The sequence below is a fragment of the Podarcis erhardii genome (assembly GCF_964252035.2).
Source record: "Podarcis erhardii genome assembly, chromosome: 7".
NCBI classification, from domain to species: Eukaryota; Metazoa; Chordata; class Lepidosauria; order Squamata; family Lacertidae; genus Podarcis; species Podarcis erhardii.
This window is the reverse complement of record NC_138511.1, coordinates 80,288,187-80,301,736: the sequence shown is the minus strand read 5'-3', so window position 1 is coordinate 80,301,736 and position 13,550 is coordinate 80,288,187. Positions and strand designations below refer to the sequence as shown.

The 13,550-nt window shown below is 40.3% G+C and overlaps 2 protein-coding genes across 9 annotated transcripts in view; one reads left to right on the top strand and one right to left on the bottom strand.

The window, feature by feature from the left end:
• Window positions 1–12,582, top strand: part of LOC309346054 (phospholipase A2 inhibitor and Ly6/PLAUR domain-containing protein-like) — an 85,481-nt gene extending 72,899 nt beyond the window's left edge. For 4 of the 8 annotated variants that reach the window (XM_081869714.1, XM_081869712.1, XM_081869709.1 and 1 more), the window contains exons 2-6: window positions 591–677; window positions 1,546–1,635; window positions 7,758–7,904; window positions 11,362–11,493; window positions 12,067–12,582. In XM_081869714.1, the coding sequence (XP_081725840.1) occupies window positions 668–677; window positions 1,546–1,635; window positions 7,758–7,904; window positions 11,362–11,493; window positions 12,067–12,224 (537 nt within the window). In that variant the 5' untranslated portion in view covers window positions 591–667 and the 3' untranslated portion in view covers window positions 12,225–12,582. The remainder of the gene's footprint in view (window positions 1–590; window positions 678–1,545; window positions 1,636–7,757; window positions 7,905–11,361; window positions 11,494–12,066) is intronic. The other 4 variants (XM_081869715.1, XM_081869710.1, XM_081869716.1 and 1 more) reach the window with 2 other exon arrangements.
• The window catches only part of LOC309347214 (phospholipase A2 inhibitor and Ly6/PLAUR domain-containing protein-like), a gene marked incomplete at its 3' end in the record, with an annotated part of 197,725 nt that overhangs the window by 150,021 nt on the left and 34,154 nt on the right, over window positions 1–13,550 (bottom strand). The window lies entirely within an intron of this gene.

The window sequence follows — 13,550 nt, the reverse complement described above, 5'->3', positions numbered from 1 at the left end:
GAGGAGTGGTATAGAGAGGGGTGAAGGGGTTTTCTTCACAACTCCCCAGCCATTTTCCTGTGGATAGGCAACAGTTTTGATATTTTCCTGGTAGGTAGTGTGGTGTAGTGGTTAGCGTACTGAGCCCAGGAGTTGAGAGAGATCAGATTCAAAATTCCCCATTCAACCACAAAACTGATATTGAGTCTTGTTTAATGGTTGGGTCCTGAGGGTCCATTTAGAAAGTGTGCTTATATTTCCTTATGGAATGGGGCAAGGGGCAATATTTACATCTGCAGAGCCTTTTTGAGCCTCAGGATTATTATGGGGTGTGGGGTGCAATTACCATGGCTCCAGGTAAAGGCAAGGCTAAGGAGGGCCCTAAGGGCAAAGGAAAAGCATCTGCACCACAGAGGGAGCATGCATAGGCATCCCATTCCCCTCCTGTTCTGTGGAGGAAGAGTCAGACTAGGGGACTATATTGATGTTCCTCGAGGCCCTGAGAAGGCAGAAGGCAGCCCTATTGCAGCTGTAACTTCAAGTGCTTGTCAGCTGGCAGAAGCAAGAAACACAAAATCCTAACTAAGGTGCTGTTAATTTAATTTCAACAGGTTTGGATGCCTTGGAAGTAAGTACCGGTTTTGCTTCGCAGGAAGTGCCAGAGGTGGAAGGCACGCAGGAGGTGGTCATGGCAAAAGGTGAGGCATTATATTCTCAGCAGTGGAGTTGGCCAGGGTGGCATCCCCAATTGCCATGGATTTGTCAGGGTTGGAGTCCAGCTCAGTGGCCTTTTTCCCCTCCAGTGGTGGCTGTGGCTTCCACTGGACTCCCCCTTTATACAGGGGGGTCTGCCATCTTGTTGGATGCTTGTAATCAGGAAAGCGGCCCAGGATCTGTGGATGTGACCAATCACCTTGATCTGCAGGGATAACTCTGATGCCCCCCCCCTTCATCCAGTAGCACCCACCAGCTCTGAGGGGAAAGGAAGGGGAGAAGGCGGGTCTATATCATCAGTGCTGCCCCACCCTGATCCCTTGGATGTGGTTAAGTGGACGCCATCCCATTTTCAGAGCCATCAGCCCCCACTGGGTTTCCATTGTCTCCCAACTACCAAAGAAAGGATTTGGAAAGGGGAATATTGTGTTGTGTTCACTCACTTAAATAGGGAAATTCCCAAGAAAGGAAAGGACATTGTAGGTGAAATTGATGCAGGCAAACCAAAGCACAGGAAGGTGCCAATTGGTTACTGGGGTATTTAAATTTATGCCAAAATTAATATATCAAATTATGGATTTATGGAGCATACTCAGAGTTCATGGGGGGGGGATTGAAGACCTATGATGAAGCTTTATGCAGCTGGGCAGCTACAAAGTAGGCCTGGAGTGGGGTGGGGGGAATACTAGCAAATGGGAAGAAGGCTTTGTGTCTTTCCATTTCTGTGTCTGGAGATGTTCCTGTGTGAGGAATGGGGGGGGGGAGACCATTAACATTGCTTGTGTTCGGCTTGGAATATTCTGTTTCTCAAAGACTGGACAACTTATGTTTCCTCTCCTCTCCAATCTGCAGTGAAAAAAGTGCAATGTTTAAAAAACAGTGGGGATGCTTGTGTTATCGAAGGAGGAAGTTGCTTTTCTCAGCGTACTGAAACCTATTTAAGTGAGTATGAAGCCTTTCTGTCATATTAGCTCTAAGTGTGTGTTTGCATCCTTTGGTCTCTGGGATATCTAGTGTGACAAAAGAATGCTGATCTCACCAACCTTGAGGAACTCAACTAACTTTTTCAACAATTAAATATTAGAATTAAAACTATATTAAAAATCTGTTTAAAATGTACCAATAATTACAAAAACAACAACAACACAACCCCAACCCTTTCAATAAAAGCAGTCATTCTTCCAAAAGCTGTTGAGACCCACTTGTAAAATGACAACAAGGTGGGATTTAGTCTAGATTCTTGAGTGAGGTACAATAAAAGCAAAAAATAAAATAAAGAAGAAAACCTCGTGTTGAAACCCATCCATCCCTCTCTATGTTGAAAACACTCTCTCTCTCTCTCTCTCTCTCTCTCTCAGCAAGGGAATTCCAGAGTCTGCAAGGAGCCACTGAGATGGCCCATTTCCACATCATTAACTAATAGTGTGGAACCTCTCTCACTCTCTCACACTTTGACTCAGGGAAGCCTCATAGATCCACAGAGCCACTGGTAACCTTCTCCTGACTTTTACCAGCTGCTTGCTGTGAACAAACTGTGCATAAATATTCAGGCCTCATCCTTTTCTGGCATTTGTCTCATAGCTCCCCCTTAACTCCTAAATGACAATCCCTCAGTGAATGATAATTCCCAACTGCTTATAAAGCAACAAAATCAGAGTCTACTCTTGGTTGGTGCAGGCAAATTGATGTAGCAATGAGGCGCGCAGCAAGTGAACACACACAAGGAGACATGTGTTGGGTTCAGATTTGACCACAACTTTACTGATTACAGGGATAAACAGCTTTGACACATACACTGGGCATGTAACCAGCCCACCTACTGACTGATAGACTATTGGGGATGACCAATATTAGCATCCATCTGTTATATTAGCAGGCTCCTCTACACAGCGGAAGGATGAGCAGTACGTGCCACATACTTTACTTTACTTTATTTACACTTCAATGCTGAGAGAATACAAACATGCATCTTGCCTCTGCGAGAGCAGAGAAGCAACTCCTCTCGGAAACAAAGAACACCGAGAGAAACAGTGAAAAACAGGAAACCAGTGTACGTCCCATCCAGTCTCCCATTCCCGTGGGAAACCCAACAGTACTCTGACTGTGGAATGCAAAACATTGTCCCGTGACAAGCACTTCGCTGCCCAGTGAAGGAGAACAGAAACCAACATCCTCCCCCTTTCTGTGAACATCACTGGGCAATGTGTTCGTACAATATCAGTACAAACCCAACTTCTGCACATAGGTACAGTGTTGATCCCTTGATACAATCTTGGACAATACATCAGCAGGAATTTCATTACCTGGCATATAGGACACCGTTACGAGTCCCTTCTGAATACATTCCCTAGCATGTTGCAACTTCAATTGCAAGTGCTTCCTGCTTTGCTTACAACCTTCAGAATTCAGCAAAGCCAAACAAGCTATGTTGTCCTGGTAAACTTGGATTGGACATTTGACAGGAATTTTCATGTCTTTGCACAATTGTAACAACCATTCACAATCCTTAAGTGAATAAGACAGTGCATACAGTTCAGCTTCACAAGTACTTAAGCTAACTGTTGTTTGCTTCTTGCATGACCAATCAAATAGACCCTGATCGTACATGTAGCAAACTCCAGACGTACTTTTCCTGTCTGTAGTGTCACTTCCAAAACTTGCATCTGCAAATATCTCAAGACCACCAGACTTCTGATTGTTAAATCTCAGTCTGTAATGCATAGTGCCTTTCAAATAGCGTGCTATGCATTTCAGAGCTTTCCAATCCTTAACAGTAGGATTGTTGACTTGTCTGCTTAGCAAATTACAGCTAACAGCAATGTCAGGTCTTGAACATCTGGCAATGAAGTTTAGCTTGCCTAGCACACTTCTGTACAGTGTAGTGTCAGAAAATGCTTCTTCAGTGTCATCTACCTGATAACCTGTTGTCATCGGTGTGTCTACAGGGTTAGCATCCATCAGGTTTAGTTTGCTTAACACATCAGCAATTTTCCGTGACTGGTGTACTAGAATGTTACCATCTTGATCTCTCTCTATTTCCAGAGATAGGTAGTTGTTTACCTCACCAAGATCTTTCATGTCAAAGTGCTCTTTCAGTTGAGCTAGGGCGTTATTGTACATTGTGACATCTTTCCAAAAGAACAGAATATCATCAACATAAAACAAACAATACAGCTTCTTTTGCCCCTCCTTTTTGACAAATACACATGGATCAGCTTTCCCTTGCTGAAAACCTAGAGAAAACAATACTTCAGTGAGTTTTGTGTGCCAACACCGTGCACTTTGTTTGAGACCATAAAGGGATTTCTTCAGAGCACAAACAAATCCCTGTTTTACCTGTACGCCATCAGGTGGAAGCATATAAAGTGATTCACCTAGAGATCCGTACAAAAATGCTGTATTCACATCGTGGTGACTAACGTGTAGATTCTCCTCTGCAGCTAGCTTGAGCATAAGTCTAATGCTCTCATACCTCACAGTGGGTGAGTAGGTCTCGTGATAGTCTTCACCTGGTACCTGTGCAAAACCTCTGGCTACCAATCTGGCTTTGTGTCTGACTATCTTGCCATTTTGATCTGTCTTCGCTTTGAAGACCCATTTGCTTCCAAGCAGTTTCATTCCTGGAAATACTGGAACTAGCTCCCATGTTTTGTTCCTTTCTAAGGAATCAAGCTCAGTCTTCATGGCATTTAACCATGGCTCAGCATCCTTTGAATCCAAATCCTGGATTTCTTGGAAACTTGAAGGTTCAAATACCTTCTTGGAGCTTTTAACAGCTACTACTGCTGTCTTAGCAAACTCATCAGCAAATCTCTTTGGAGGTCTGCCTTTTGTGGCTCTTTGTGACCTGCGAATTAACCTTAAGTCTTCAACACTCTCCTCTTCCTTCTTAGGAGAAAAGTGACCTATTGTGAACAATGGTTCCTCCAATTCTTGATCAGAGCTTTCAGAGGGTTGGGTCGCATAGAGGCTTTCACACTCTTGAAATCCTCTGAATCACCCAACTCAGTTTCAGATTCAGAATCAGAACCTTCATCAGTGGGTGTGGGTTGTTGCGGCTGCTTTTGTCTATCCTCAGTCTCATCACTGTCATCAGGATAACATTGGAAAATTCCCACATTCTCCCCCCACTTGGCATTGTACTCAACACTTCTTGTGAGCCTAATTGTCTTAGAGTCAGTCATCATTATTCTGTAAGAACCTTTCTGATAACCTAGAAAGATACCATGCAATCCACGCTTGCCTAACTTGGAGCTTTGTGGAGTGTGAACCCACATGTCAGAACCAAAAATTTTCATGTGTTTGATGTAAGGTTTCTTGCCAAACATCTTCTCATGGGGGTAGAACCAATCGCTGAAGATAACCTCCGATTATAACTGTAAACAAAACACGAGAGAGATTCGGCCCAATAACTCTCTGGAAGATTGGCATCATGCAGCTAGGTTTTTAACCCTTGAAGCAATGTCTGACTTGCCCTCTCGCAAAGTCCATTCTGCCATGGCGAGCGAGGACTTGACAAACCGTGTTGAATTCCTTTCTCAGTCAGAAAAGCTTCAAACTGCTGAGAAGTGAATTCCCCCCATGATCAGTGAAAAGAGTCTTTATCTTCTTACCATGCACATTTTCCAACCAAGCACCTCCCAAAATTCCCTCATCTTTTTTCAGGTTCAACAAACATATGTTGTGCCTGCCACTTCTTTACATTTCCAACACTAGTCCGATTATTTGTTTTAACATTTTTTATCATCCATTCTGTTTCCTGATTCAAGATAACTGATAATTGAGTTTGAAGCATTTTAATAGTTTGACTTAACATCTTGTTCTTTGGGTTCTTAGCTATTTCTTTTTCATTATTATTATTTTTTTCATCTCCTCTAAAATTTCCATTCTTTCTGTCTTTTTCAATTTCTTATGAATTGCATTCTGGTGTGTGAAAAATCCTCTGATGGATGTTTTCCCTGTCTTCCAGACAGTCTTAATATTAGTTCCTTTGTTTATATTAAATTTGAAGAATTCTTCTATTTTTTGATATTTTTAATATAATATTTATTATTATTATTATTTTCTTTTTTCCCATTATAACAACCAAATCAAATTTCTTCATCACATATATCTTTGCTCTAACTGAGCTTTGACTTTCTCATGTCCCCCTCCCTGACTTCCATCTGTTATCACTTTTATCTTAGCATTTCTAAATCACCCTATTTATCTTATCTCCATACTTAAAAGACATCTAATTTTTATAAACAGGTATCAAAGCATAACCTATGAATATTTTAAATGAACCCTGCAAGTGTTTTCAAATGTTTACAATGTTCCTTCATATACCTTTTTACTTAAGGTATTTTTGAAAATCTTTTTCAGTTCATTATATATCATATCCCAGTAGACTTTAATGTTAGGACACGTCCACCAAATTCTCTTCCTTCTCCTTATATTTCCATCATACCTTATCTTCTAAATTTTAGCAAGTTTAGTCGGCGTCAAATACCACCTATACATCATCTTCATTAAATTTTCTTTTAATGCCATACATGCAGTGAATTTAATTGTTTTTGTCCATAGTCTTTCCCACATAAAATCTGCAGAATTCTTCGGAAGCTTTCTTAGCTATCTGAATTATTCCTTCAACAATAAGTAATGCTTCATTCATCCTCTATCTTTTCTGCCCTCTTTCTTTCCCCTTCAGGAAAAAGGACACTGAATTGTGATCTGATAGGGACTTTGGATCAATTTCAAATTTTCTCACTCTTAATGTTAATTCTTTTGAGATCCAAATTCCATCTTGACTGCTGGGATACTGGTTCGGCTCAGAATAATATGAGAATTCCTTTGCCCTTGGATGTTTAAACCTCCAAGCGTCTAGTAAATTTCTATTAACTGGAAAAAGTTTGAGATAATTGTCGTGTTTTATTATCCACATTTCTCTGAGTTCTATCATGTTTGAAACAACTCCATTCAGATTTCCTAGGAGCCCTTTTCAGCTCATGCCTGCTTTACACTCTCATGTACTTTTAAGTTTTTTTCTTGCACAGGCATGTCTGCAAGATTCGGGATGTTGCCTGAGCCAGAGTAGGCAATGACCAGGGGCGCAGCCTATCCACTATCACACTGGGTGCAAACAACACTCCTGAAAAGGAGGAAGGTGATTTTCAGACCAATCCGAATGAATTTACCTGATCCAGGCCATATCTTATAAATATTGTCCCCAACGCCACCACCCCACTCTCTCTTTTTAGAACCAGTCTCCAATTAAGGTAAAGGGACCCCTGACCATTAGGTCCCGTCACGGACGACTCTGACGTTGCGGCGCTCATCTCGCTTTATTGGCCAAGGGAGCTGCGTACAGCTTCCGGGTCATGTGGCCAGCATGACTAAGCCGCTTCTGGTGAACCAGAGCAGCGCATGGAAACACTGTTTATATTCCCGCCAGAGCGGAACCTATTTATCTAGTTGCACTATTACCTGATGCCGAATAGGCCTGCAACATATAGTAACAGCACATAGCATCAAATGCTGAAATACTCTGTTGACAAATGAAGCCACAAAAATCATTTTTTAAAAAGGAAAAGGGGGGGGGGAACATACCCAGACAGATATAACTGCATCTCCCCATAGAAGGTTGTGTGTAAAAAGATTTCTTGTATTGAGAAGTGAATTCAAGAGATCAGAAAATTAGAGGAAACAGATGAAAAACCATCTTCTCCCGTCTCTCAGAAATATAGTACATAATATAAGGAAGCTTCATGAGTCAGGCCCCTGGATCAGCTAGCTGTATATCAGGTAGAGATGGGTAGTGGATCAAACTATTCTAGACTCTTTTGTATGGGCAGAAAAGCAAGTCCATCTAGTCCCATTTATGTGCAAGTTGTTAAGGAACTATCCTAGAATATTCACATGGTATTGCAGAAGAAATTATACATCAAAGAAACTACTTTATGTATTAGTTTGCTGAATTCAGTTGTTGCCAGGTATTTTCTCTTAAATCACCCATTTGCCCAATGTATTTATATTTGTACATTCATCAATTTGAATTTTGCTATTCCTTCAATTCTTTCTAACAGATGGCTCTGAAGAGACCTACAAGAACAAGGGTTGTGCTAAAGATTGCATCTCAGTTATTGCCACCTTCTCTTCAATAGAAAACAAATACGTTGAGCATATCCACTACTGCTGTCAAAAATATATGTGCAACCTGGGAGTGCTTAAAAGTAAGTATATCTATCTATTTTTAAAGCACATTTTTAAAAGAAAAGCCTAACTAGCTTTTCAGACACCTTTTAACTGAATAACTTTCTAAAAAAAATGCCTGAAGCAACTAATATTATAGTTGAGATCTTGTTTATTCTGTTATATTTTACTCCAAGAAGACCCATTTATCCCAAATAGAATCCAATAAGGCAGACATTTATGTACAAAATATATTTTGAAAAATGTGAAATTTGCAGGTGGCTCTTTGAAATATTAAATAATCAACATATTTTTTGGAATTTTAAAATCATATTATTATTTTTTAATTTTTTAATTCTTTTTTTAAAAATTGAAAATTTGGTAACTTAGATTTTTAGATTTAGAGTAAGTCCATCATGTGACATATCATGAAGCTCAGGTTCTGCAGGGATTTGTTTTTTTAGTTTTGACGTACAGTGGTACCTCAGGTTACATATGCTTCAATTTACATACGCTTCAGGTTACACACTCAACTAAGCCAGAAATAGTGCTTCAGGTTAAGAACTTTGCTTCAGGATAAGAACAGAAATCGGGCTCTGGCGCGGAGGCAGCAGCGGGAGGCCCCATTAGCTAAAGTGGTGCTTCAGGTTAAGAACAGTTTCAGGTTAAGAACGGGCCTCCAGAACGAATTAAGTACTTAACCTGAGGTACCACTGTATCTCAATGCTGGGCTGAGCTTTTAAGGCCTTTGTGTACTCTGGCAAAGTCAAATTTCTCTCTCTCTCTCTTTGAAATTTCAAACACTCATAACTCAAAAACAGGATGAGATAAAAAATTAAAATTTTAGATTTAAACTTAGTTTTGATCACTCAACAAGTGTACAAAAGATGACAAAAGAAAATTAGATGACATGAGGTAAAAAAGTTGTATCACTTGATTGGGTGCCAGTGCAATGTTCCCTGGCCAGTAATTAGGGACAGAATTTTGATGTGAAAAAAAATATGTGCTGAACTTCCCTGTGATTTTTGGATGAAGGGCAGTATACAAATTTAATTCCTAATAAACAAATAAGTAAATATTGAGCTCCCAAAGGGCTTCAAAAATTCCTTGGAGGTGTTCATTACATGCCCTAACCTAGTTTGTTTGAAAAATTCTTGGAATCAGCATCACCATCTGTATGTCATGGAGAAGCACTTTTTTCCCAACTGGGTGTGTGGAAGAGAACCCCTCCCCCCATATAAATTAGGGAAACAGAGAGAGAGATAAGGCCCTGCTCACTCTGGGACTCATCTTGGTATAGGCAGAACTGCAGAGGTAGTTAGTGAAACTATCTATTGCTGCTGGATGCCATTTAACTGGAGAACAACAAAAGTCGCACTGCTTGGGCAAAGTTGTTGAGCTCTATTTGGGAACAAAAATATTTGGGAACAAAAATAAGTTTTTTGGTTTTGGAGGGGATTTTAAAAGCATTTTTAAAAACAAAAATCACCCTACTTGATGGGAAAATACGGACATATGGTAGCCCTCAGTTCCTCCCATTACTATATTTCATGTCTCAATTAGTGAACCGTTTTTTCTCTCTCATTGGTCATGCTGCCTTGGTCATGCTGGCCATTCATCTCCAGTGGGCTAGGGACAAAGGTGAAAGCTGTTTCCTAGCTCTGCTGGATCTCTCAACGGCCACTGATACCATCGACCATAACATCCTCCTGGACCAGGCGTCAGCAACATTTTTCAGCTGTGTACTGGTCCACCATCCCTCAGACCATGTGGTGGGCTGGACTATATTTTTTTTTTGGGGGGGGGAGAATGAATTCCTATGCCCCAGAAATAACCCAGAGATGCATATTAAATAAAAGCACACATTCTACTCATGTAAAAACACGCTGAGTCCCGGACCATCTGTGGGCCAGGTTGAGAAGGTGATTGGGGACCTTAGGTTGCCTGCCCCTTTTCTGGACCGTCTAGAGGGGCTGGGACCTGGGGGCACTGTTATACAGTAGTTCTGCTCCTTCCTCCTGGGCCATGTTCAGAAGGTGGTGGGGGGGATGAGTGTTCAGACCAGACCCCTGGGCTCTCACTTGTGAGATGCCTCAGGGGTCTGTCCTCTCCCCCATGCTTTTAAATATCTATATGAAGCCGCTGGGAGAGATCATCAGGGGGATTGGGCTGGGTGTTCATCAGTATGCAGATGACACCCAGCTCTACCTCTCTTTTAAATCGGAACCAGTGAAGGTGGTGAAGGTTCAGTATGAGTGTCTGGAGGTGGTTGGAGGATGGATGGCGGCTAACAGATTGAGGATGAATCCTGGCAAGACAGAAGTACTGTTCTTGGGGGACGGGGGGGGGTGTGGAGATCTCCCTGGTCCTGAATGGGGTAACTGTGCCTCTGAAAGACCAGGAGGGCAGCCTGGGAGTCATTTTGACTCTCAGCTGTCCATGGAGGTGCAGGTGAATTCTGTGTCCAGAGCAACTGTCTACCAGCTCCAACTGGTATGCAGGCTGAAACCCTACCTGCCCGTGAGAAAAAAATAAAATTTTAGATTGAAACTGAGTTTTGATGACTCAACAAGTGTACAAAACATGCCCCCCCCTTGCTTCCTGAAAGCCCAGCTCACCCTGGGACTCGTCTTGATGGGTTAGAACCGCAGAGGTAATTAGAGGCCGAATCTTAGTGTGATCTGTAGCATTTTGTAAGTTAGGAGATACTTTATGAATGCTGTAAACTGCCCAGAGTGGTTGAGGGAACAGAGCCAGATGGGCAGGGTATAAATAAAAAAATAATAAAATAAATATTATTATTATTATTATTATTATTATTATTATTATTATTATAGCACTGAAGACAGAAGGGTTCCTTCACTTTAAAGACACTTCAGTATATGTTGATGTTTTTGGTTTTTTGAGATTTTACATTTTATTGGATTGTAATGCATTTAGGTATAAAATTAAATTTTATTTTATTGTAGTTTCTGAGTTTTCTATACCACTAGGAGACTCTTTTTAGTATTAAGAGATATAAAATAATAATTAATAAATAAACAAATACACACCAAGGCTTGATTTCTTTATTTATTTGTCTGTTGTTTAGAAACTTTACATAGTAAACTTAATCTGAGGAGGGTTTCCAACATAGTAACAAAGTATACAACATATTATACTTAAACAATATTATATACCTCAGTCTATTTCATAGTCATAAGCACTACATAAGTATATGTAGTTAGTGATTGAACACTATATATAATAAACCAAGCACCAAAAATAACAGTGGCCAATAAGTCACATTCACAACAATAAGCTCCTCAATTCACCCCTAAAAATACTACTGCTTGTCTGCTCATCTCAGGTGTAAATATCTACATCATTAATTGCAGAAACAGAATGAAGTAGAGATGTTGCAACCCTCTCACAGGATTAAAGAACTGAAGCCTAGGAATTAGAATAAAGATAAATGGGCTGGAATCATGTCTTGACTTTAGTATTTACTTCTGGCAGGGCCATCGAGGCTCTTGAATGGCCTGGAGTGCCCAAACCTTTGTGCAGCTGAATCAGAAGTTTCTGAGGGTTCAAATGCCATCAGGTGTCACGGTGAGGAGACTCAGTGCATTGAGTTTGTTCTTGTTCATGGTAAGTAGAACTGCCTTGCAATGAGTGGGAGGGGGAAAACAGGTGTGTGTGTGTTTGTGTTTGTGTTACTATTTCATTCTGTTTGTGGCTTCCTTCCAGAAAATAGATTATAGTGCATAACTCACCTCAAATCACATTTGCTTTGTATGTGTATAGATGAGTATGTATATTTACAGGGTAGGGGTTTGAGAAGGTGAGAGAAATAGTCTTTTTGTTAAATTACATGTAAAAATTTATTAAAAGAGTGTTTTCACCAGTCTTTAAAAGACGTAAAATTAGGCATGGAGACCTGATCTGGAAAGCAGTATCAATGAAGATGAGCCCTTGCTCCAGAAGAAGAAAAAATAGACTTTTTTCTTTCTAACTTTTAAACACCTCTCTCATATTCATTTCATGTGGTGATTTTCAGATGCTTTCTATACTTGCTCAACATAGTTGTTAAAAATTAGGATGCTCCTATTTTTTTTGTTTTGTGTGTGTGTGTGTGTGTGTGTGCGCGCGCACACACACACACACACACACACAGGTTGCTACCAAGATGCTCATCTGACCTTGTCTCTTTTTCTTTACTAGACAACAGTGAAGTTCCTGATAAGGTCGTCAGAGGCTGTGCATCACCAGCTTTTTGTGAATTGGCCAAGACATCAGTGCTTAACAAGTACTTTTCAGGCAACATAACACGAGCAAGATGCGGTGAAACTCTAGTTTCACCAAACCAACTCAGCTTTTAAGTGTAGTTAGGTGAGAGCAATGTCTTCTTCCTTTTGGATTCCACTATTTTCTGCAACAGTGGAAGTGGTGGTTGCTTGTCTGAACATGAGAGTCCAGAGCAACTGGTATTCACAGGACTCCTGAGGCTTCTATTTGGTGAATGGGATGCAGGGAATAGAAAACTAAAGTAGAAATGTGGGGCTTTGGCTTATGAAAACATGGCATATGTGTAAAAAAATCCTTTGTTCATAATCAAAATAAATTGGTGAAGCAAATCAAAACTGTGTTGTGTGTCTGCATTTATCAAATTAAGAATATTTGGTGGCAGTGGTGATGAAGGGCACTGTTTTTAGAATGAAAAACAATGGGTAATCATGAGTTATCTTATTGATTTAGGAAATGTATATTCCAGTCCATATTTCAAAGAAATCTGAGTGGCTTTCAATAACGTAAATCTGGAATTCCAAGACTGGAATTATACATTCGTTCTTATTTATTGACAAGTTTCAAATATTGAAGACCTGCTGATGGTCATAATGTCCTCAGTTGGTCAACCTTAGAATACACACACAGTATATAACACTTTTATTTGGGTGGGTAGTATTAGGATCAAAACATTTGAAGTCCCTACAACTCTTGAAACAAGCCAGTTAGAAAGATATGGAATATATTAGCTAATAAAAATAAATTCATTTTCACATACTAAATCCTACTTCAATAATGTGCGGAGAGGAATGGTAATATGGAAAAACTGTGTGATAATGGGTGTTATGGTTGGGTCTCTCCCATAGAAGCGAGACAACTCTGGCAGTAATTAACTCAGGTTTATTGCTCAAAACACACAAATCACTCTGGAGCTCAGTCACTCAGTGTCTGCTTCCAAATTAGCTGTTGCTTAGTCTGAGTTCCGCCCCTTCCTATTCCCACATTTAAAGCCCCACTTTCGCTTCCTTTCCTGTTCACACCTCTCATTAATGATGTCTAGCTAACTGATCCAGAGGTTACCAGTTTATCACCAAAAATAATGGTCCACTAAGATGCCTAGATCACTTTCACATGTACTGCTAGTCTGGTCCACTAAGATGCCTAGATCACTTTCACATGTACTGCTAGCAAGCCAGGTGTCCCCATCATATATTTGTGCATCTGGTTCTTCCTGCATAAATGCAAAACCTTATATTTGTCCCTATTGAAATAGATGTAGTTAGTTTGGGCCCAGTTCTCCAACCTTTTAAGGTCATTTTGAATCCTGATTCTGTCTTCTGTGGCATTAGCTACCCCTCCTAGTTTGGTGTCACCTGCAAATTTGAAGAGAATCCCCTGAATTTCTTCATCCAAGTCATTCA